The sequence below is a fragment of the Eriocheir sinensis genome, chromosome 12 (genome assembly GCF_024679095.1).
Source record: "Eriocheir sinensis breed Jianghai 21 chromosome 12, ASM2467909v1, whole genome shotgun sequence".
NCBI classification, from domain to species: Eukaryota; Metazoa; Arthropoda; class Malacostraca; order Decapoda; family Varunidae; genus Eriocheir; species Eriocheir sinensis.
In genome coordinates, this window is record NC_066520.1 from 10,145,908 (window position 1) to 10,168,994 (window position 23,087).

The following is a 23,087-nucleotide window of genomic DNA, read 5'->3' on the forward strand; positions in this document are numbered from 1 at the left end:
CGTCCGTGTGTGTGTGTGTTCGAAGGCAGGGAGTTGGTAAAGTTGAGAGGAATGCGAAATCGAGTGCTGAAAGCCAAGTAAACAGGCACGAGAGAGAGAGAGAGAGAGAGAGAGAGAGAGAGAGAGAGAGTTACTAGTATGCTAAGTAGGTCCATAATAGTGAGGCGGTGTATGATGGACGAGGACAGGACGAGGGAGGGAGGGGCAGGGCAGTGGTGGTGGTGGTGGTGGTGGTGGTGGTGGAGAGGTTAAGAGCCGAGACGTGAAGCAGATGGAAGGAAAGAAGGGAAAAATAAGAAGAAAAGGAAGGAAAATGTGAAGATAAGGAAGAAAAAGGAAACGAAGGAAAGAAAAAAGGCATGAAAAAGAGAAGGAAGAAAATAAGTAAGAATACTTGACAGAAAAACACAAAAAGAGAAGGAAGGAAAAAAGACAGGAAGAGTAGAAGGAATTAAAAACATGGAAAAGATAAGGAAAATAATAACACTAGAGGTAGGAAAAAACATGAAGAGAAGGAAAGGGAATAAAACAAGCAAAAGTCAAGGAAGGAAAAAAAGAAAAGAGAATAAATAAATAAAGGAAGAAAAATATTGACAACAGAAACGAGGAGAAGAGGAGGAAGGAAGGACGGAAAGGAGAACTCGACGAGAAATTAAATAAAAAGTTAAGAAGGAAGGAAAGTCAAGGAGAACTGGAAGGGAGGAAGAGTCAAGGTTTAAGGTATGGAAAAACAAGGATATAAGAAGAGAAGGAAAAACTCAAGGAAAAGCAAGTTAAGGAAGAAGGAAGGAAAGCCGCGGAAGAATAAAAAGTAGGAAGGTTGGAGAAGGACACAATGAAGGAAGGAGAGCAAAGGAGAGGAAGAGAGGAGGATGAAGGAAGGAAGGAAGGAGAACCGTGAAGGAGGGGAAGAAGAAAATTTGAGGACAGAAAGAAACAAGGAAGGAGAGGTATGGAGGAGAAGAAAAGAGGAAGCTTATGGCCAGAATGAATGAATGAATGAAGGAAGGAAGGAAAACCATGAAAGAGAAAACTTGAGCCCAGAGATTAAAAAAGGAAGAAAGGAGAATCATGAAGGACCGGAATAGAGGAAACAATGGGCAGAAATAAACGAAGAAGGGAAGGAAGGAAGGAAGGAAGGAAGGAGAGCCGTGTAGGAGTGAAAGAGAAAAAAAAAACTTTAGGCCAGAGAGGAAGAAGGAAAACCATGAAGGACGGAAATAGTAGAAACGAGGGGCAGAAATAAACAAGGAAGGAACGAAGGACGGAAGGAAGGAAGGAGAGACGTGCAGGAGTAAAAGAGAAAAAAAGAATGAACCCGGAAAGAAAAAAGGAAGAGAAAGCAGAACCATGTAGGACCGAAATAGAGAAAACGAGGGGCAGAAATAAACAAGGAAGGAAGGAAGGAAGGAAGGAAGGAGAGCCGTGCAGGAGTGAAAGAGAAAAAAAACTCGGAATGAAAGAAGGAAGGAAGGGAGGAAGAAAGAAAGGAAGGAAGAAAGAGGAAGGAGAACCATAGATAACCGAAACAAAGGAAACGAGGGACAAAAATACACAAGGAATGAATGAATGAATGAAGGAAGGAAGGAGAGCCGTGTATGAGGGAAGGAAGGAAGAGGAAGGAGAACCATGGGGAACCGAAAAAGGAAATGAGGGACAAAAATACACAAGGAAGGATTGAAGGAAGGAAGGTGTGCAGGAGCGTGGGCGGCGGAAGGCGGAGGCGCAGGTAGGTCGCCCAGGAAACCCGTGAGGTATCTTGGGTGTTGGGCCGCGTCTCCGTGTTTCCATGGTGATGCCCTCCCCTCCCCGCCCCCCTCCCATCCTCACCGCCACCCCCCCACCCCCCCACCCCCCCTCGTCTGTTACTCCTCGCCCGACAGGAATTGGTTGCCAGCCGAGGAGGTTAAAGAGTAAAGGAGGTGAAGGAGAAGAGGAAACATTGAGAATAGGAAGAGGAGGAATAGTAATGGAGGATGAAGAGGAGAAGGAGGAAAGTAAACAGTGAAGGAAAAGGAAGAGAAGGAAGAGGAAAGGAGAAAGTAGAGGAGGAGAAAAGGAAATAGAGAAGGAGGAGGTGGAGAAGGAGGAAAGGAAAAAATAGAGGAGGAGGAGGAGGAGGACGAAAAGGAAAGGAAACAGTATAGGAGGAGGAGGAAGGAAAAAAAGACCAGACGGGAAGGAAGGGAAAAAAAGGAAAAAAAGAGAAGGAAGGAAAAAATACAAGAGAATGAAGAAAATAATAAAAAAAGATTAACAGAAGAAACGAGGAGAGGAGGAAGGAAGGAAGGATGGAAAGGAGAACTAGACGAAAAAATGGTTAAGAAGGAAGGAAAGTCAGGAAGGAGTGGAAGGGAGGAAGAGTCAAGGATTACGATAGAGAAACAAGGAGGAGGAGAAGGAGGAGGAAAGGCAACAGTAAAGGAAGAAGAGGAGGAGGAGAGAAGGAAACTGTAAAGGAAGAGGTGAAGGAGAAGGAAAAAGGGAATCAGTGAAGGAGGAGGAGGAAATTAAAGAGTAAAGAGGAGGAGGAGGAGGAAAGGCAACAGTAAAGGAAGAAGAGGAGGAGGAGAGAAGGAAACTGTAAAGGAAGAGGTGAAGGAGAAGGGGAAAGGGAATCAGTAAAGGAGGAGGAGGAGGAAATTAAACAGTAAAGAGGAGGAGGAGGAGGAGGAGGAGGAAAGGAAACAGTAAAGGAAGAAGAGGAGGAGAGAAGGAAACAGTAAAGGAAGAAGAAGAGGAGGAGGAGGAAATTGAAGAGAAAGAGAAAGGGAAAGAGGAGGAGGAGGAGGAGGAGGAGGAAAGGAAAGGAAACATTGAGAACAAGAGGAAGAGAGGAAAAGGATAGGGAGGTTAAGGAACAATGGGGAGACTAGATAAGGAAAAGAAAATAGGTAAAGAGAGAAAGAGAGTATAGGGAAAAGGCTATGGAAGGATGAATAGGCGAGAAAGTAGATAGATAAGGACGATATTTGAAAGGACGAACACAAAAAGAATAAAGAAAGAAAGAATATGCAAATAGGACTAAAGAGGCGCATGGGATGGAAGAGAGATGGATAGGCAAGGGAAGGAAAGGAGATAGGAAATATAGGTAAAGATAAGAATAGGGGAAAGGAGGATGGAAAAAGGGAAGAGGTTGTGAGGAAAAAATAATAAGTAGATAAGTAGGGACGGAATGGGCAGTCTAGGGATACGCAGGATGGGTAGAAAGTGGAATAGGTTGGCACAGCAAGAGGATAAGGAAAGAATGGAATGGGAGATGGGAAGAAAGGGAGAGAAAGGAAGAAAAGGTAGATGATGAAATACCAAAAACAAACATAGTGGGAAATACAGTACAATAAAAGGGAATACATGAAAAAAATGATAAAGAGGAGACAGTTGACTGGTAAATGGAAGGGAAGGAAAGAAAAATAAAGGAAAGAAAAAGGAAAGAGGATGATAATAAAATACCAAGAATAGCAACAAAGGAAAGAAATAAGAGAGTAAGAGGAAACGGATACAAGGCAAGTTAATAAAAGAGTAGGAAAAATTGTAATTGTAGATAAGAAGGGAAATAAAAGCGGGGAAAAATAAATACTAAGAATACAAATGAAGTAGGAAAGCAAGAAGATAAAAGACATAACGGATACTTAGACAAATGAAACAGGAGAAATAGAAAACAAATGTGGTGGTAGTCGAGAAGGAAGGAAGGGAGAGAAAACATATAAATAAAAAAAGCGTTCAGTTTACCATGAAATACCAAGAACAGAACACAGTCAGCAAGATTTAACTTCAACAAAAATGCCACAATAGACACGTGAGAATAAGAGACTCAAGACCACTTTAAAGCGTTTCAGATTAATTAAACAAGCATGCAAACGGGGAGAAAGTCACTAACCGGAGGAAGATGAAAGATTAGAAAGTAAATTGAGGTTAAGTGGAGTGAAGTGGAGTTTAGTGGAGTACAAAAGTAACCTAAAACGAAGAATCAAAACCATATAGCATTAAACAAATAAGCAAACGTAGAGGAGGAAAGAAAACACTGAGAGTAGGAAGAATGGGAATAGGGAGACTAGAGAAGGACGGGACGAAGGAAGAGGGAAAGATTTGAAAGCGAACTGAAGTGGAGTGGAGCGGAGTGGAGTGCGGAGTTTACTGGCGCTATATAAAGTAACCTGAAACAAAAGAATAACGCCCGCGCCTCGTTATGTAAAGCGGGTAACCCAATATCCGCACAGGGTAACTACGATTTGTTTTTACTTTCGAAATTATAAAATACGATATGAACGCGCAGACCAGAGAGAGAGAGAGAGAGAGAGACGGTATAAGGAACACGGAGATAAGATAATAAGTAAGGAGAAATAAAAGAGAAGCGGATCAAAAATGAGTCTTGACTTTTAAGGAATTTTACGACCACGGATAACGAGAGAGAGAGAGAGAGAGAGAGAGAGAGAGAGAGAATATGCCGTGCGGAAAATGAAAAACTGACATCTATTTAGAGATTTTTGTTAACATTTTTCTACGTGTGTGTGTGTGTGTGTGTGTGTGCACGCGAAACATTACCTTGATAAAAGCCTCTTTCCACATATCGGTTCTTTTCCTCCATTTAAAGGCTTCCTCTTCTTTCCACTATTCCTTCTCTTTTTTTTCCTTTAATCCCTCCTGCCTCCCTCCTGCCTACCTTCCTACCTTCCTACCTTCTTTCCCCTGGATGAGGAAGGCAGAGGAGAGGAGCAGGGGGGTAATAAGTAGCAACCAAACGAAGGAGACGGGGGAGAAGGGAAAGAGAACAGGGAATAGGGACAAGGAAAGAACTAGGAAAGGCAATAGGAGCTCAGGTGGGGAGGGGATAAAAAATATAATGCCATTGAAAGAAGAAGGGTTTTGAATGTGTGTGACAAAGGGAAGTGGCATCAGATGGTTTTCAAGACATAATCCTCTTTTCTCTTTATTTCTTATACTTCCTCTTACCCATACTCTCTCTCTCTCTCTCTCTCTCTCTCTCTCTCTCTCTCTCTCTCTCTCTCTCTCTCTCTCTCTCTCAACACCAACGTCTTTTTCCCATTCTTCTTATTCTTACTTCATACCCATCTCTCTCTCTCTCTCTCTCTCTCTCTCTCTCTCTCTCTCTCTCTCTCTCTCTCTCTCTCTCTCTCTCTCTCTCTCTCTCTCAACATAAACCTCTTTTTCTTCTTTTTCTTCTTATTTTTACCTCCTTTTAACTATACTCTTCTCTCTCCGACTATATCTATCTGTCTATATCTATCTCTCTGTCTATCTATCTATCTATCTTAGTAAAGTCTCTCATCTCGGTCTCACAGAACCTCGAGGACAAAGAGAGGAAGCAAACCGCTCACAAGGACCACTTGGCGAGGGAGCAGAGGTTCCTGAGGCGAAGGCTGGAGTCCCTGAGCCCCGAACTGGTGCCTCGCCTTCACCTCGACCTGATGGGCAAGAGGCGCTCCGTCTCCGAGAGCTCATCGTTCTCCACCTCGTCTTCGTCGTCGTCCTCCTCCTCGTCGTCGTCCTCTTCTGCTTCCTCCACTTCAGAATCCGGTGAGTTGATGTGTTTTTTGTCTCAGTTTTTCCTTTACATATTTCTTCTTTCCTATTCATTGTGTTGTTATTATTGTTGTTATTGGTGGTGGTTTAGGATGTTTGTGTGTGTGTGTGTGTGTGTGTGTGTGTGTGTGTGTGTGTGTGTGTGTGTGTGTGTGTGTGTGTGTGTGTGTGTGTTCGTATCTGTTTCTCCTTTCTTTATCGTGGTGGTGTTATTGTTAGTGGTGGGGGTATTAGTAGTAGTGGTAGTAATGGTCGTGGTGATGGTAGCAGTGGTAGTGGTGGTGTAGGGAACGGACTAAGTTGCCTGACAAACGGAGTATCGAAACCGTGCCTTTGACTAACGAGGCTTATCAGTATGAGAGAGAGAGAGAGAGAGAGAGAAAACAAGCACACACAAGCATCGTCGTACCACCACCACCACCACCACCACCAGGCACACAGGCAAGACACACCATTAATATAAATTTCGGGACGGCGGCGACTGGCGGCGAAGGGAGGAAGGGGCGGGAGATGTATGGGCCACGTGACGCCATTATCCTCTGCCAATTATCCTGCCATAAATCAAAAGTCCAGACCCCCTCATCCCCCCCCCCACACACACACACACAAAAAAAAAAAGGGGGGGGGGGGCGCCAGTGTACCGTCCCTCTGTACCTCTCCCTCCTCCTCCTCCTCCGGCCACATAAATACACCTGGTGAATATCTGCCCCAGGTACCTTCGCTTTTCTGGTCCAATTTTGCGTCGCAGGTGTGTGATTTAAAATGTTGCTTTGGACGTTTGGCAGATCAGTCGAGAACACGGGAACGGGAGGAGGAGGAGGGGGAGGAGGGACTATGGAAATAACGATCTAAAAACCTGTCGTTCTTCTAAATCTAAATAGAACAAACACGCAACACATTTTCCGAGTTACACGTTGCACACATTTCTTGCAGGTGGTGATGGTGGTGGTGGTGACACGTGGCTGTGGTGAAGGTGGTGATCTCATATACTTTAGGATCATGTAGTTGCAAGAATCATATCCTATACTAGGCAGCAAGTTCCATCTACTGGAGTAATGCGACGGAAATGAGCGCTGAGGTCACGCGCAGCTCTGGTCTCTATCTCTAACTTTACCTACATGACCTATTTCTCATCCTATAACTTTTTTTTTTTTTGGGGGGGGGGGAAGGGGGTTGTTTCTTAACTCTTAATTTCGTACCCGTAAGTAACATTGAAAGCAGAAACACTTGCAAAACAACGTGGGAGGATGGACACACACACACACACACACACACACACACACACACACACACACACCGTACACGCCCTTTCCACGACCTTGAGCACCTGAATAAGTGACTGGTGCGTGTATGCCAGCGAGCGAGGCGGCGAACCGGACCTTTGAGATACACTTATCACGGAGGAATCATTGCGGAGATGAACCAGCCATGTTGCAAGCTCCTGAGAGAGAGAGAGAGAGAGAGAGAGAGAGAGAGAGAGAGAGAGAGAGAGAGAGAGAGAGATTCGTTGGTAAGTGCACAGGTTGAATTTTCACTTCAAGTAATTCCCTCGGGAGTTTTTTTTATTGCTAATTTTCTCACGCTGAAAGGCAACATCACCCTCGTAGCGGAGTTAAGGACAGGTGCGCAGGTGTTGTAAGGTGGGGGAAGGGTTTATGAAGGACGAGGAGGCTGGGGATTGACACGATTTGAGGGGTGATGAGACGAGGAGACGGAATGCATGAGTGGGCATAAAACAGCATTGGGAAAGAGGATCAGGATGGAGGAGGAGGAGGAGGAGCTGCTATACAAGCTTGGCACATCGTTTTCTCGTTGCAGCAATAGTACTCAAGGTCACCACTACCACCACCACAACCTCTTCCTTCTTCTCTTTTTTCACCACTACCACCACCACACGTAGCAACACCTGCACTCGACGAATTCAACCAAGATACCACCACACTTCTCACCCCAGTTACCAGTCGTATCAAAGCCACCACCACCACCACAACCTCTTCTTCCACCACCATTATGACCACCACCATGCACCACAAATACCAACACCTGCACTTCACGAATTCAACAAAGCCATAAACACACTTTTCACCCCAGTTTTTCCACCACCACCACCATGCACCACAAGTACCAACACCTGCACTCCACGAATTCAACAAAGCCATAAACACACTTTTCAACCCAGTTTCCAGTCGTATCAAAACCACCACCACCACCACCTCTTTTCTTCTTCCACCACCATTATGACCACCACCATGCACCACAAGTACCAACACCTGCACTCCACGAATTCAACAAAGCCATAAACACACTTTTCAACCCAGTTTCCAGTCGTATCAAAACCACCACCACCACCTCTATTCTTCTTCCACCACCATTATTACCACCATGCACCACAAATACCAACACCTGGACTTCATGAATTCAACAAAGCCATAAACACACTTTTCACCCCAGTTTCCAGTCGTATCAAAACCACCACCACCACCACCTCTTTTCTTCTTCCACCACCATTATTACCACGACCACCACAAGTACCAACACCTGCACTCCACGAATTCAACAAAGCCATAAACACACTTTTCAACCCAGTTTCCAGTCGTATCAAAACCACCACCACCAACAACACCACAACGCCATCCACTCCTACACTACCAATTTAGTTATGCCGATACCACTCAAACCAGACTCCGCGTACCTTGACATAACAACAACAGGAATAACAGCGAACGGGGAGGAGGGGGGGGTAGGGTTGGAGGGGTGGGGGGTAAGTGTCAGTAAGCTTGTCCTCAACCTTGGTATCTCGTCAAGGGTACACAGGGGCACGGGGTGGGTATTTTGGGACCCCCGGCAGATGCAAAGAGTGGTGCCAAGCAGACTGCCGCGGCCCCAGCGAAGTGCTCCTCCTACGTCCACCTTTATTTATTTTTCTCACTCCGCGTAATCAAGATCGTCAACATTTCCTTTTTATTTTTATCTTTTCCTCCTCTTTCTAGCCTCCTTCTCCTCCTCCTCCTCCTCCTTATTCTTCTTTTCCTCCTCCTCCTCCTCCTCTCTTTACAACAGTTATTATCGGTGTTTTCTCCCCCCCCCCCTTAACCCTCCCCCCCCCAAAAAAAAAAAATCTTCTATTTTCTTCTCTTCTAATCACTTAACTTATTTTTTCATATCGTTAGTCATTTTTCTCTTATTTTCTCCTGCAACCTATTTATTTATTTATTAGTTGGTTGATTTGCATATTTTTCATCTAGCCATTAGCCAGCTTTTTCATCGATTTTCCTTTTCCAAATATATTTTCCTGTTTTCTCTTTCCAATGATCTATATATTTATGCTTATTTAGGTTTGTCTTTGCATTTGTTCAGTAAACAAATAGAAGAGGCAGCATTCAAATGATTTACGTCGGTGAGCACCGTGCAATGACGTTAGACGGCTGACGTAACGCGGCGTGATTGGTTGTGTGGCGGGGCGGCGGGTGCCCATCTTAGCCCCTGGCACTTGTTTTCAAGGTCGTAGTCTTGGCAGCCTTGGCCTAGCTTTGTTTAGAGCTGAGGCGGACTGTCCCGTGCGCCTGCTTGGGGACAGCTGCCCGGCTTGGGGCAGGGCCGGAGCGGCCGGGAGTCGGTCCCTTGTGATCACAGAGTGCGTCAGAGGGACGGTCGTCTCCTAGGCTTCCTTTCGGTTTGTCAGCTGAGGTAGTTTATCTATAACGTAGTGATAATTTTTGTGTTGCCTTAGCGTTCATCAATGTTTTGCTCCAGAGAGTGTATAAGTCTTAGGCAGCCGCCCTTCACGTTTTACTTACTAGACCAGCTCTCATTTTATTTTTCCACTTTCATGAAATGGAGACGGGAGGATATACTGGTAACAAAATTTTTGCTGTCCTTTTATAAAGCTGCTGCAAAGCAGCAGTTCCCATAAATTATTTCTGCATGTCTTTACCATGTACATGTCTAGACTGTAATTTTTTTTATGGCAAAATTATTAAAATAAATATTGTCATATGATATCTAATGAACAGTCCTTGTTCAAGGCTGGGTAAGACCAAGACCAACACCTGGGCCGCTATTTGTGCCTTGTGCCTCAAAGAGAAATAGCCCCAAGTCCTTGCCACCAAAACACATGTAACTTATATTTCTACATAAATTATGATGTACCTTCTGGTCTCAGACACATGCACATTCACCACCACCAGCTGTTCCTAACAAATCTTCCTTGATGCTGGATGGGAAATTGTTTTTCAATTTCAGATGACAATGTTCATTTAAGTTTTATTTCTGCCTAATGTAATACTGGTGAATAGAGGAGAGTATTCTACACACTACTGAAAACTACCACATCAAGCTGTTCTTCACTGACGCCGCCTATTTGTTCCAGATGAAGTGGACATCCTGGGCTACGCCAGCAACCAGAGTGACACCGACGATCACTCTTCCATCCAGTCATCTGCCAGCGACGGGGGGGTGACGCTCTCCACCAGGCGCCTCACCCTCACCGAGTCCACCTCCCTTCCCCTCTAGGTATGCCTTACTCTCTGGTGTTAACGGCTGTGACCATGGCATCCCTGGGCTGCTTTTTTTTCTTATACAAAAATATGTGCTCTTGTTGATAGTACTGTGTTTCTTGAGTTTCTCCGGCCCGCCCTCTCCCAGACCAGCTCTGGCTAGTGGTATGTGTGTAGTGTCTTGATTCACCACAATCCTTAATATTATTCTGTTTGCTGATTTTCAAAACCAACCCACATGAGATTCATATTTCCAATCTCAGAGTACTATAAAATCACACAGAGGATGCTTAAAGGTGGAGAAGAATATACTTAAGACGTTTTCTTACAAGATATAGTCTCTGCTTTCTACTCGACTAGGAAGTAGTAACTTCATCCCCACCTCCCCTTCCCTCCCAGAAAAAGCCCCCGCCTCCCCCCCCCCCCCCCCTCCCCTTGTAAAGAACAGCCCTTGCCTTTATGCCATTCCTTTCTCCTCTAGTATCAGCCCTCATGTACACCTCCCTTCTTAGAAAACTTCCCATGGACCAGTCACTTTCCTCTCATTGTGCCAATAATACATTTTACTTTGTTCCTGTTATACTCATTGATGAACAAACCTGTCCTCTAACATACAGATGCAGATGTGGTGACTGTTTCACTTCTTGCAGGTGGCAGTAAGTGTGTAGGAGCAGAGTTATGGTGGTGGCAGCAGGCCAGCTGGCTGGGTGTGGTCTCCAGGCTGGGGTCAGCAAGCAGCTCAGCCTCACAGTCATGTCTACACTAACAAGAAAATGTGTTTACTCAGTCCATCATGCCACATCAGTAGTGATCAGGACAGAGTTGACAACCTTGTCCCCATGTTCTGTGAATGCCTTGTTTTTTTGTGATGAGTGAGATTGGTGGGTGAGCGGCCTCTCCTCCAGTCCCGCCCACCTGGCTGGCTGACAGCAGCAACCCGAGAGAGGGAGACACCAACCCCCACCACCCATGTTTAAAAGATGTTTTATTTTTTTGTCATGAAAGCCAAAAATACAGAGATGATATAAAATTGCACATTGTTGTCTTTGATGTGAACTTGCGAAGGTTTTTAAATTATATGTGGATGCCAGGAGAGGTGATGCCCAAGAAATGATGTGTGATTCACGTGCAGATATTCAATTTACATATATAAATATATATATTTTTTTCCTTCCTTTCATGTGACGTTATTATTACTCGCCATGTTTAAGATCATTTCTTACTCTTCAAAAAGCAAAATGTAAACCCAGCCCCTTCTTCCATCCAGCCTGACACACGAATGGTATACTGAAAGTGTTTTCTGTCGGAGAAATGTAATGGAAACAACCTGTTCTAGTCACACAAAAAAGATTCCCTGAGATGGATATTTGCTTAAAGATTGAAGGAAATTGTAATGCTTCAATAGTATTTGCTTTTTTTAGTTGCTTTTCATTCAAATCGTGGAACAAACAGCAAGATTTATATAGTTTATATTTTTTGATAAGGCAAATTATATATGAGGTATCAAAGGTTGGTTGTTAAGAAGCGAGGCCACTGACTAGTTAAGGACACGTACACATAATACCTGACCTCACGCCCTGGGAGGCAGGTGTGTCTCTGGCAACACTAATGCTCCTCTCAGCGACTCACTTAGGTAATGCTGAGACTCCAAGTTGAGATTTGTGTACATGTCAGACATTATCTTTCCTCCACAATGCCCAATAGGTGACCAAGAGAGCAGCACAACAGCTGAGGGAGAGATGCATCCCATAAAAAAGTGGCCCAAAAGGTGTCATAGCCAGCCACTGGACCCTCCACCTCACCCCCAGTCCACCGAGGAACATGTCAATGGATCTCCACTCAATCGACTGTGCCCAGGAGTCCCTTCCTTCCCACCTCAGTCTCCCTCACCATCACTGCGGCTTTCCTTGGCTCAACCTCAGTGCTAGATGTCAATATTATTATTTTTAATGAACAAATTCTTCCAAGAGTGAATTTTTGATTTGTGTGTGTTGTTTGACTTAGTTGTGCTTCATGTTGGTTCAAGGCCAGGGATAGCCTTTGTTTGTGCTGTTTTGAGCCATTCTAGCATTCCAACACCAGAACATGGAAACTTTCAGCACAGAAGTTTGAGAAGAGTTGGAGTTGTACAAAAAGATATTATTTTATTATAAGAAAGTGGATGTGTTCTACTGCCACCATAAACTTTTCATGAGTGTGAAAACTGATTGAGAAGACACAAGCATACCATACTCTGCTTGAGATAAGTAATCTGTGATAGACCTTTGAGAAAAAAGAAAGTGAGATAGTTATATAACTTTTTTATACACAAGAATATTAAATGCAATAACTACTGCCAACTGTGACTGCCAGCCCTCATGGAATGCAGAGAAAAGCTATTCCACCCATCACAATATGTGAGAATAACTCAACTTTTCCACTGTCACTAATCCTAGCCTGGCTACTGTTCTTTTTTTTCACCTAGCTGTTTGGTACATCATACACTGAGTTGGCATTGTAAACATTTCTTCAGAAGGCTCCACCAGCAATGGGACACCTGGGCGGTCTCCCATGTACAGTGTAAATACTGACTAGTACAACAAGTAGTCTGGACACAGGGTACCAGCCTTTTCCACTGGACTCCTGCTAGCTTTAATTTCTGCTGATTCCATGGGAAAGTTTTTTAGTCATTTCATTTTCAAATTCATTTGATTTCATAATATAGGATTGCCCCCTTTTGAAATTCGATTTATTCCATTTCAAAATATGAAATAATTTACACAGTATTTTATATACAAAATTCTTGAGAAGGTTTATTTATTTATTTTAGTTTATGGTAATATTTCCATGTTCCAGTTCAACACTAATGTAGAAATGGAGACCTCATTCTTACAGACTTGTATCCCTTTGGCAGACATGCACAACCCCACTTCACTTGTCCAGTCACACGGGCCACTGTGTGCATACCTGGCACCCACTTGCTCTGCACTTGTGTGCATCGTAAGGGGCTGCCAGTGAGTGTGGTGGCCGCGAGCCGTCCCTCGGGTCTTGGGTGGTGCTGGGCACTCTTCTTGTTGCTACTAAATAAATACATATTCTTCAGAGCAGCAACAATTCCCATTAATCCTGAAACAGGAATTGCACTTGTTTTACACACTTGTTAGTGATTCAAATAGGACTTCTCGTAACATATAGTTTAAGACTTTCTTGACTATTTTATATTTGACTGTGTTGCTACTTTTCATAATTGTACAGTTAAGAGTTTCTGTTTTTCTTTCATATAAGAATTTTGTCAGAATTAAGACAACATATTTTGATATTCTGAAAGTCCTGCACCACCCAAAACCTTCAGCCACAAAGAGCTCGGGCTTGTCTGTCCACATACCATCCCTTAATAAGCATAAATGTGCAATAACTGTTGTATTAATAAGCTGAAGATTTTAGACAAGCCCCCAATGGAGTACCACTGGCAAAGCAACAGTATCCTGTGCACCCTCAGGAATTTTCTTGGATGGATTGCAATCTGCGCCACATTTCTAGAGACTTTATCTGTGAACTATAGCTTGGGTATCACTTAAGCTGTGAGAATAATGTACTGTACCTCTTTACATTATCATTGTTGTTGTCATTTTTACCAAGTGAGGCTTCTATAACTTGAATATACTAATGACAAAACGTCTTCTCATGCATTTTGCTAAGATTTGGTTATAAATCAAGAAGAGATATTTCCATAGAATGACTTTGTTGTAAGTTTTGTGTGTGGGTCAACAGTTAGTAGTTAAGTCATCACCATGACCCAGTACCCACACAGCCTTGAATGTTACTGTAGTCAGTCAGTAAGTCAGTCAGTCAGTCAGTCAGTCAGTCGCTACCAACCAGCCCAGCTGTAATGCGGTGGTGCCAGTGTTTGGCCCTTGCAGCAATCAGCATATCATCCTGCATCTTGAGTCCAGGTCAGGATGAACCAAAATTTTCTGATTTTTAATAGATTACTGCTGTAGGTGATTTTTGGTCAAGCTGGCATCACCTGTACTGGGACTCTGCTCTCTTGCCCTCCCTTGCTACACACTTATCTCACCCTCAAGGTGTACACTACGTACTCTTCTCTCATTTCACCAGACCTACAGAACTAATCATGATGCAAGAACTCTTATCATTGGATGTTTCTCTTTATGAAAATCTCACCATCCATTTGTTTGACAATTCTAGGACTAATTTTAAATTCCTCTCGTAGACCTTAACTAGTATTAAGAAGACCACGGTGTAGCCTGAGGGAAAGCAAATGCTGTGTGCAGGGTCTGGAAAGGAAGCAGTTTCTCTGCCACACCTGAGGTTCTTCCCTCTCATTACGTACTTTAGTTTGATCTCGTGAGATGCCAAGGCAGAACACCCAACAATACAGCCAGCACTGTCTATGAGGGTTACCCTATGGTGATGAAGCAAGAGACCCACACAGCAGTGCACACACCCCACTCCCTCAGCTGACACAGGTACATGGCTGAGGCGAGTGGTGGCTGTGTTGTGTGTTGTGCCTGCGGTGCCCACCCGAGCACGCTGACGAGTGCAGCCACAGCCCCAATCTGCTCCCCCATGGCCCCTTCCACTCCAACACCAAACAAGCTCAACATCACTCATATAGGAAGCATAATCAATTTTGTCATTGTCAAAGGAGTAAAAAATAAATCAACCAGTGGTGACCAAAATGGGACAGTCTTTTGTGTTGGTGATGGCAGTGGTGGTGGTGGTGGCAGCTGTTTGTGGGCAGTGATGTGTGTACACCTGAATCCTCAAAGGAATACTGGGGTGGGTGCTCACAAAAAAATGTACAAAAAGAAAAAAATCTGTTCATATTGTGTCAATGTGTCTTGCCCCTTTCATATTCTTCTTCACGAGCCTGGCAGTGGACAGGGACGGGATGAGCAAGGCCGCTGGGTGGTGGCTGCTTGATCCTCCTGCCCTGTCCATTGGCACAGCTGTAGGTAGAAGTGCCCAATCCTCTCTTCCTTTAATCTGTTACTTGATTTCTTCTTGCGTGTTGGATTGTCTGATGTGCTTCAGTCATCCATAGAAACACTGAATGCGTAAGAAGACTCATCCGTGTCTTAAGCATTTTGCAGACTTGTCTCTGACTTTTGCACCAACGTTTTAAACCCTAAAAAATAAACAGTCCATTAATAACTAATCCCTTCATATGCTTGTGACATACACTACTTAACTACAAATTGGAGGCTGGTGTAGGTTGTTGAGTTAGTGGTGTTAAGCTGGGAAGCCCGGGCCCTAGCATTCAAGGTGTGCTCTTAACTATTGAAAATTATGTCCATCAGTAAAAGAGGAACTGTACATCTTTACAATGCTGACATAGTTGTACACTTTATAAAATTGACAAGGAATTTGAATTGAAATCTAGGTATACATTTTGTGCCATTTCATAGAAAAAAAATACAAATGAAGGAAATATGACATTTATGTCCAGTTTGAATGGTGTTTCAACAAGCTTAGTGCTAATACCTTGCCATCTGTTGTAACTGTGTTGGCTGGTCCCATTGAGGAAGTGTATGCCCTCTGTATAGTGAAGGAGAGCTACCATCATGGCAAGCTGTCTGACAGACTTGCCCTCAGCACAAGGGAAGAATTCCATGTAGAGGAAGTGTCCAGTCCATCACTTACTGCCATCAGAAGTGACAGAAATAGTCAGCCACAATAAAAAGAAGACTGCCACACAACTTGTAGATCTCTGTTATCATACTAGCAAGAACAGGATGAGTGCTCCACGGGGCCAAGAGCAACACTCCTTTGTGATGCCATCGCTAAGTAAAACCATTAGAACACTATTGTTTGGTGGGGCTGCAAACAGGTAGTGGCTCAGGCTGCCATGTAGTCTGTGCACATTACTCGCCCTAAAAAGCCGTCCTTGGAACCTTCCTTGAACCACCGCGTGCGCCCTCGCTGACGCAGGATGGTGTTGGCTCCCCGATTGGCCCTCAGTCCCTGTAGTGTGGAGTATCCTGAAGCAGCAGGACACCACAACCTACACAGCATCCTGTTCTTTCTCTGCATGATTTAGTTGCCATCCAGTCTGTGTCAGTGATAGATCCCTCCACACAGTTAATGAATGTTGGTGACTCACAGTGTTCTTGCTCTCTCCACTTCCTTTAATGAATCAAAACTTGAGAGTCCTGGGTTTGCAGACACAAGAAATTTGTAGGATATGTTGCTGGCCACCCCCTCATTCTCTCTCTCTCTCTCTCTCTCTCTCTCTCTCTCTCTCTCTCTCTCCACCAACAATAGATCAGTCCCACCTCAAGACAAACCTGCTACGTGTCGCAAAATACCATCAATGTACATATTTCCAGTAACTGTTGTTTCTGTTCTACATGATTTTCTTGAATCTAAATAAAAATAATTTGTGTAGTAAGATCTTTCATTATCCCCCAAACGTTTCCTCACAAGACTGTTTGACAAAAGTGAGTGGTTAGCTTCCTGCCAGACTGACCAAGGCTGACCACTCCATCCTTATCACCATGAGTCACTCAGGATTCTCAGACAATTCCACCTCTCACATCAATTATTTCCAAAGGCCAAAAAGATCAGACGGGTTATCATGAGTTTTTTTTTTTAGGTTCATGGTACAGAGGAAGGGTCAAACTACCACCAGGGTCACTAGCTACCCCTATGACCCCAAACTCTACGAAATCCTTGTCAAATATGCGTGCTTGGGCGACGATTCAGGTGATAGATGTCAGCCCTTGGTTCAGTGTTTCAGTACATGTTATTTTGTTCCTCTTCTGTGAGTATGTATGTATTTTTCCTATGTATATATGATTTTAATAGAATTTTAATCATGTTTGGCCCTTTAAAATCTTAGCAGAGTCCTGTGAAGGCCTCAACCTAATATGTGGCCTGAGCATTAATCATTGTGGAATTCCATGAGAGAGAGAGAGAGAGAGAGAGAGAGAGAGAGAGAGAGAGAGAGAGAGAGAGAGAGAGAGAGAGAATTAGCAGACGAATAACGACCAGTGTTTGAATATTCCACCCATTTTTTATTTGAAGTTATTGTTATTTAAATTTTGAGTATTATATGTCGTATTTATTTATTTATTTAGAGAGAGAGAGAGAGAGAGAGAGAGAGAGAGAGAGAGAGAGAGAGAGAGAGAGAGAGAGAGAGAGAGAGAGACTCATACTGTAGCCTACTCAGTGAAAAGCACCTTGAGACAGTACAGAAAAACAAAGGCAAGATAGAAAGGAAAATATGGTATGTAGGACACAGGTCAAAGAAGACCTAAGAAACAAAGGAAGTTGGACTTGCGCAGCGGTTCAAAGCCTCGGAGCAAGCAGTGAACTCAGAACTGTGAAACAGACGAGGTAGCAGGTAAGCAGAACGCCAGCTGGCCGTGCACAGGTAAGAATTATGGGCGTTTTATGCTTCAGATGTGCGTTCTGCCTTGGTGTATTTGTGTTTAGGACTCAGCAAGCAGGGATGTGGTCTAAGCAGGCGGCGGGGGCCCGTGTAGGAGTATCAGGGAGAGTTTTCACGCAGGGTCCCGAGTGACCAGTGTGAGGGAGGAATGGCGGCGAGGGGTCCGTGGTCCATATTCTTAAGTATCTGGCTCCTGTTACGACTATTTCCATATTCTTCAACTTATCGGGGTCCCTTTACGATCGGCTGCTTCTCTAGGCCTCAAAGAAGATTAACCGGGTTTTCCTGGGTGATCTTTTCCGTTCAAGGTGAAGTGTAAAGCTGTAACTAGGAACACACAACAGGCCGTTAGAAGGCCAGTATCTTCTGCGACGGAAATGAGGTGCAAAATCGTGCAATTCAGTACATTTATCACCAGAAAAACATGAACCACGTGAGAAATTGTTGGTTGGGTGAAACCGTGGTAATACTTTACAAGAAGTCCGCGTCCCCCTCCGCCACTCCAGCCCCCCCGACCCCTCACACAAGCCTGGGGAGTGCATAGGATACTTCTTTTGCTTCACATTTATGAAGGTTTTAGTTACTGGTCATACCAGTAAATCTTAAGAATCACCACTCCACCCCCTCCACCACCCCAGCCCCCCCAGTCCCCCAAGACAAGCCTGGGGAACTGTGGGGAACCGGGGTATTGGGGGGGGGAACCCATATCACTGAAAAATGGCCTTCCAAAATTTCCCTAGAAAAATCCCTAAATCAGGAAAAATTCCCTAGTCTCCAAAGTAGGGAAAATCCCTACCGTATACTCACATGCGTGGGCTAATCGCTGACCAAGCATACCATTGCTAACCACCCCAAAACAGCCCTGAGCCATGACTCAAGGTCATCCGGGACTCGGGCTATACCCGGCCCTCAGCATGGCAGCCGTTGGGCTGCGTGTTCTAAAAAAAATAATAACCACGCGTGGTGGACTTGGTCTCACATGCGTGGGCTAGTCGCTAACCAAGCATACCATCGCTAACCAAGCGTACCATCGCTAACCAAGCGTACCATCGCTAACCAAGCATACCAGCGCTAACCAAGCGTACCGTTGCTAACCAAGCGTACCGTCTCTAACCAAACGTTTGTAGAAAAAAATATATGAAGACCAAGTGATGCTTCATACGGTAGGTAATGAATGCGAGCTATTTTGCGGCGGCGGCGTTAGCTCGATTAATCCCTTTAGGGAGCTGTGGTTTTGGTGGTCGTTAGCTCGATTAATCCTTGTAGGGAACAGTGATTTTGGTGGTGGGCGGCCAAATCACTGAAAAATGGGCTTTCAAAATGTCCCTACAAAAATCCCCAAAATCGGGAAAAATCCCTAGTCTCTAAAGAAAGGAAATTCCCTAACGTATACTCTTGTAATCTATTCCTATATAACGTAGTAGCCGCTGCAGCGGGTCTGTTGACGAGTGTAGGGCGTGTACTTGGATGGTCAGCGTAGTTGAACCCCCACCCCACCACCCCAATCGTAGTCGAGCAACTCTTGGGAAATGTCATGTTTCATAATTACATATGGTACAATACTGACGGTTAACCCGTCCACTTCTTGTAAGTTGATGCTAGATCATTTTTACCGAGTAGTTTAAGGTACAAAATAAAACAGATTTGTGACAGCTGTCATCCAGATCGAACTGACGCTCCTGCTGTTAACTGACGCGGGAGTGACCTACCGACTGCTACGTATGACCCTGGCCTCCATTTTACTCAAATTCCACTATAAGTATCGCGCATTGAACAATATCCGTTTGTTTTCTGACACGTGCTTGTCACACCATATGTTACACTTGACACGCCCGTGTCTTTGTTGGACCCGGTACTGGGATAGTAATCGGTCCTTTTGTCAACCTACATGCACACCAATAAAGAGGTTAAATACTCAGTTAACACTTACCGAAAGGTAAAGTAGACGGATATTTTGAGGGAGTGAGTGTCGGGCCTTCCATCCATTATGGCGGCTTGAAAACAACTGACTTCAGGAACCCGCCGTTAGGTGCCGCCGCTGATACCCTCGCGTAGTAACATTTTACGAATGTATTAGAAAATACAAATAGCTGTGGCATTAGTTGCTTTAATATAGAGAAAAAAATAACATAAAACTCTTAAAAGACCGTTTTTTTGCCCGAAATCGTTATAATCCATGCGCATTTTGGATATTACTGACGTAGGAACTAGTTTGTAGGGTGCACTGCAAGGCAGGTATGAGGCTCAGTCTGTGCATAGAGGCGCTTGTGAAACAATAACAATGGACTTAGAAAATCCAAGCCACCTAACTCTATAATTAAAGAGGCTTGCCCCCCTGGCCCCTCCCCAAGGTAAAACGTATACGAAAATGCATTATAATAATAATTCTTTCACGTGCTAAGATACTACGAATATTGGTTTGGAGTGGTCGTTCTTGAGTTTTGCCGTCATACCAATTACTGCGTAAACGGCTTAATTAGGAGGGAATGCCTTTAAAATTTCTAAGTCCAGTGTTGTGGTTTCACGCGTGTTTCCTGGGCAGACTGAGCCTCATAGCTGCCCGACACTACACCACAGAAACTAGTTACTTTGTTTTGATCGTTACCAATGGCGGCGATCGCGCTGTAGTATTTCCACGTAAAACTGGCCTATGGGGTAGTGGCGGCTGCGGGATTAGCCTAGCCCCGCACCTTGCCACACACCCTCAACACCTCTCGCTTCTTCTGCAGCCACCACTACCCCATAGGCCAGTTTCACATGGAAAACTATAGCGTCGATCTCCGCCATTGGTAACGATCAAAACAAACAAAGTGACTGTGAAAGCGGCCCTTTGTCAGTGATATCCAGAACGCGCATGGATCATAACGATTTCGGACAAAAAACGGTCTTTAAGAGTTCTACGTTATTTTCTTCTCCATGTTAAAATAAATAATGGCGCAAGTATTTGTATTTTTATGAATTTAAACGATACATTCCTGGGCCCGGATTCATCAATCTTACCAACCACGTGGGCGGGATTCATCAAACCATTTACCGGACCTCTGTCTGGTAAGTCTCGCGGTATCTCCGCCCACCCGGTAAATCGGCATTCATCAACCACTTACCGGAGCCGTGGTAAGGCCAAAAGTTACCGCGTCTCCGAGCACCCGTAACTGAGTTACCGCAGGCGTGGTAAGTGGGTAGACACTGCCGCGGCTCATGTTCGGAGGCGATTTTGAGCCAATGTATTTTTTACCTCGTAACGTGCCCTACACCATCAGAAGCAGAAAAGCATGCAGATTTAGGATCTGGGCTTATAGAAGCGATGTGACGAAAACCAGCTGAGTACGAAGGAGTTGAAGAGAAATAAATGCAAGAAAATGTGTACTCCCTATTCATTTAACTTTGATTTTCGTATGTGTATTTACACATTAATGTTACAATTTTATGCTAGTGTGATGCAGAATTTTCTCAGGAAGATGATGGTGGTCTCCATTTTTCTCAAAAATGAATGTTGGGGTCAGGAAACGGGGTGGGAGTGAGGTGTGTGAAGTCGTCGGTTTGGGATGAACTGGGCAGACCCGTGCACGGCCCATAGACTTATGCACGGCCTTAGGCCGGCTTCACTTGCAGGCCGCACTCTATAGTATGTAACTTTGTGGAACTGTCCACCCACATGACTTTTCCCTACTTGTTAAAATACTGCAGAGGGAATAATGTTCTGTCTGTGACAGTCACCTCCCGTCTCAAGTCTCCAATATTCTTGCTGTGGAATTTAATGTCGTAAAATTTTGCTCTGATCTCCTCTACACTACTCATGAAGCCACTCAATCACGCCATTCACCTCAGCAGCCACAACTTCCCACGCCCATTGCTTGGCTGCACCAGTGAGGCATGATGACAATGCCCCCCTAGACAATTTTGGTTGCGAGGAGTTAGAATAATACCCAATCTTGTGAGGCACGCAGTTGGCGTTGGCGATGGATAGGAGATAAAAGGTTCAAAAATGTTCAGAGAATAAATTTACAAGTAACGTGCATTCATGTAAAACAAATCTTATTGAGGGATCACCGTACGCTAATTAATTGTTTTAAAGGTGCGGCATTTACGTCTACCATACCGTCGTTACCAGAGCTGCGGCATCTTTCAAACACGGCATTCATCAACGGTATGGTAACGCTCCGGTAACTCGCACCCTAGCAACGATTGGTTGGGCTGGACAGCCAATCACGTGCGACCTTTGATGCTGTATTTCAGCTTTCACGTGTCGTTTGTTTACTAATACACAGACTTCAAAATCAAGACATGTGTATTGTACAGGCGTAAATACTGCCTTAAAACAAATAATTAGCGTGGTGATCCCTCAATTAGATGTGTTTTTTACGAACGAATGCACGTTACTTGTATATTTATCTTTGAAATAAAAATATACTCGCTTATGTAGCCTAGCAATATTCTGAACATTTTTGTATGTTACCTTCATAGTTTTCCGTCGCCAACGCCAGCTGCGTGCCTCGCTATCAGAAGATTGAGTATTATTCTAATGTTTGCCCATACTCGCCCCTCGCAACCAAAACTGGCTAGGGGCCATTGTCATCATGCCTCACTGGTGCAGCCAAGCAATGGGCGTGAGAAGCTGTGGCTGCTGAGGTGAATGGCGTGAGTGGCTTCGTGAGTAGTGTGGAGGAGGTCAGAGCAAAATTTTACGACATTAAACTCCACAGCAAGAATATTGGAGACTTGAGACGGGAGGTGATTGTCACAGACAGAACATTATTCCCTCTGCAGTGTTTTAACAAGTAGGGAAAAGTCATGTGGGTGGACCGTTCCACAGACTTACATACTATAGAGTGCGGCCTGCAAGTGAAGCCGGCCTGAGGCCGTGCACGGGTCTGCCCAGTTCATCCCAAACCGACGACTTCACACACCGCACTCCCACCCCGCTTCCTGACCCCAACATTAATTTTTGAGAAAAATGGAAACCACCATCATCTTCCTGAGAAAATTCTGCATCACACTAGCATAAAATTGTAACAATAATGTGGAATTATGGGGAGGCGGTGGCTGAGTCGTCAGAGTAACGACCTCGTGTTCAGGAGGACGCGAGTTCAATCCCCGCCCGGTGCCACCAAGCTGGGATTTTTCAGCCGCCGCCGAGTGGCTTAAAACTACCCACATGCTGTCCAGAAGACCACCTATCAACCCGGACTCTAGATTCTAGGATCAAAGATGAGCTCTGGGAGGGCAGCATGAGCCAATGCAAGATGGCGCCACTATAAACACTCGCCTGCTCCAGAACGGGCTGGGCCGACCATCAGGACTCACCGGAAAGAAGCCTTGGACCGACCATCAGGATCCACCGGGAAGAAGCCTACCGGCGCAATAGGCCACAAAGTAAAAAAAAAATACACATACGAAAATCAAAGTTAAATGAATAGGGAGTAAACATTTTCTTGCATTGATTTCTCTTCAACTCCTTCGTACTCAGCTGGTTTTCGTCACATCGCTTCTATAAGCCCAGATCCTAAATCTGCATGCTTTTCTGCTTCTGATGGTGTAGGGCACGTTACGAGGTAAAAAATACATAGGCTCAAAATCGCCGAACATGAGCCGCGGCAGTGTCTACCACTTACCTCGTGACGTGCCCTACACCATCAGAAGCAGAAAAGCATGCA

The 23,087-nt window shown here is 44.5% G+C and overlaps 1 protein-coding gene across 1 annotated transcript in view; it reads left to right on the forward strand.

Moving 5' to 3' along the window:
- Nucleotides 1-16,427, forward strand: part of LOC126997378 (max-interacting protein 1-like) — a 23,359-nt gene extending 6,932 nt beyond the window's left edge. Inside the window, exons 2-4 of the mRNA XM_050858440.1 lie at nucleotides 5,301-5,535; nucleotides 9,911-10,053; nucleotides 10,688-16,427. Coding sequence (XP_050714397.1) covers nucleotides 5,301-5,535; nucleotides 9,911-10,053 — 378 coding nt within the window. The 3' untranslated portion in view covers nucleotides 10,688-16,427. The remainder of the gene's footprint in view (nucleotides 1-5,300; nucleotides 5,536-9,910; nucleotides 10,054-10,687) is intronic.
- Nucleotides 16,428-23,087: the final 6,660 nt, after the last annotated feature.